At 33.4% G+C, this 2,500-nt stretch overlaps 1 protein-coding gene across 1 annotated transcript in view; it reads left to right on the forward strand.

Moving 5' to 3' along the window:
• The first annotated feature begins 1,530 nt into the window (after nt 1-1,530).
• The window catches only part of LOC149132524 (uncharacterized), a 21,216-nt gene continuing 20,246 nt past the window's right edge, over nt 1,531-2,500 (forward strand). Inside the window, exon 1 of the mRNA XM_089363991.1 lies at nt 1,531-2,500. This exon is cut by the window's right edge and continues 456 nt beyond it. Within this exon, the coding sequence (XP_089220117.1) occupies nt 2,183-2,500 (318 nt within the window). The 5' untranslated portion in view covers nt 1,531-2,182.

Below are 2,500 nucleotides of genomic sequence, written 5' to 3' on the forward strand. Positions count from 1 at the left end.
GAATAAGTACTAGGCTTACAAATAACATGTCCCGGGATCGATTTGCTCGACTAAATGTGGTGCTCCAGCATGGCCGCAGTCAAATGATTGAAACAAGTAAAAGAGTAAAAGAAGTGTATATATATATATATATATATATATATATATATATAGATAGATAGATAGATAGATAGATAGATAGATAGATAGATAGATAGATAGATAGATAAAGCAAAAACATAATTACTTCCCTCTAAGACCATATTTATTTGAGGGAGGTGTATTTGAGGGAGAGATCCCTGGTATTCCTAGCAAATCAAGATACTGCAGAGATCAGCCATAAGCAACATGCTGACCACATGATGTAAAGAGAAACTCCACGACGCTCACTTTCGGAAAACCTTGCCCTTTTCTCGCATAGATGTCCGTTTTGTTGCTCTTTGTTCTCTCAACGATAAACCTGATTGTGATACTGACGGTGTTCCATAGTTCACTATATTAGAAGTTTCATACTTAATCTAACGGCTGATATAAATCGCATTCTTTCTTTCGCTTCCAGTCTTCCCTGATACACCCCAGAACAACGAAACAAAGATAACAATCACGGCCGCCCACTTCCTTACCTGTTAAAGCTATACTCTAGTACACACCTGTTAATTAGTTTGGTAACTTGAGCTGGCACCTAATCTCAAAGCTATTCAAAGAAAGGCCGCTTGAGAGCTGATTATAAAACAAAAGACAAAAGCGACCGGTAAATATCTAGGTGTGTATCTAAGTTTATAAATAGATATATACACACACACGCACACATATATATACATATACATATATATCTGCATGCATATATATATATATATATATATATATATATATATATATATATATATATATATATATATATATATATACGTATATATGTATGTATGTATGTATGCATATATATACATATATATATATATATATATATATATATACATATATATATATATATATATATATATATATAAGGTCTTGATGTATGCATTCTCACAAACACTTTTATATCGAGAGAAAGGCGAAGGAACGTGAGGGGACGGGAGAAAGGGACAACGATTAATGTGTATATATATGTATGTGTGTATATTTAAAACGCACTCACTCAGACGCACTAACATACGCGCATCTGCAACGCACACAAAAACACTCTTACGGCTTATTTATATCCGTGTCTATTCATTATCCTAACACAGGAAACATCATCATGTACATACTTGAGTATAACCGAATTGACAGTGTTTCAATTAAATACCTGATATATATATATATATATATATATATATATATATATATATATATATATATATATATATATATACATATATATATGTAGATATATATATATATATATATATATATATATATATATATATATATACATATATATATATATATATACACGTTGTCTGAAGATATTATGCAAATCAGTTTTTTTTTAACAAAATGAATGTACATGTACGTAGGAAGCTCAAATTTTAGGATGTTTGTACAAATGCTCTTTCTTAATTGTGGCTAAAATTTTTTGACATAGAACTGATGTGTTTTTCGTGAGTAAATGAGAATTTACTGAAATTAGCTGTCTGAATTTATTATGCAAATTTTGGAATTGTTATTTTTACAGTGTTAATAATATGTTTTTTTTTTTTTATTTTGCAGGTCATAATATAATCATGGGTAAAATGAAAGATATTACAGCGTCTGAAACGCAGAAAATAACTAAGCTTTTAAGTGATGGAATGACCTCTTTGAACATTTCGAAGCAGCTTGGCCGAGATCATCGAACAATCAAGAAAGCAATTGAGGATATAAAAGGAAACCAAGGTCTCGGAAAGGGTTCAAGAACTTGTCCACGAGAGATAAACGTCATCTGAAACGCATTATCGTCAAAAACCCACTACGCAGTAGTGATAAGGTATTTAAAGTGGCTGGGATTGTTGGGGTAAAGAGAGACAAAAGGTGTAGAGTCCTTTGCGACATTGGTTCTATGAAAGAATCTCTTCGCCAGCCTCCTGTATCGCCAACTAATATTGATAAACATCTAAAGTGGGCATGAAAGTTCTTAAAAACAGGTTTCAGAAACGTCATATTCCCCGACGAATCGCGCGTCACATTAGATAGTCCAGGCGGATGGGCTAAAGGATGGGTTCTGTCAGGCCAAGATGCTCCTATGACGAGAAGACGGCAACAAGGAGGTGGTGGTGTAATGATATGGGCTGGTATGGTTCATAGAACCATCGTTGGACCATTTAAAGTTGACGAAGATGTAGAACGCAACAGTACTAATTATTGTGAATTCTTATATCAAACTTCCTCTAAATGGTACAGGCGTCAGCCTCACAGTTTTTTAAACCCAACAGAGAACCTGTGGAATAACATGAAGAGGTGCGTTTACCAAGATGGACGGCAATTTTCAAGTAAAGCTAACCTCTGGGATGCTATTGTAGATGCTGCTCAAAGCATAACACAGGAAGATATCATAACCTTA

This window comes from Octopus bimaculoides, chromosome 15, assembly GCF_046866305.1.
Source record: "Octopus bimaculoides isolate indiv1 chromosome 15, ASM4686630v1, whole genome shotgun sequence".
NCBI classification, from domain to species: Eukaryota; Metazoa; Mollusca; class Cephalopoda; order Octopoda; family Octopodidae; genus Octopus; species Octopus bimaculoides.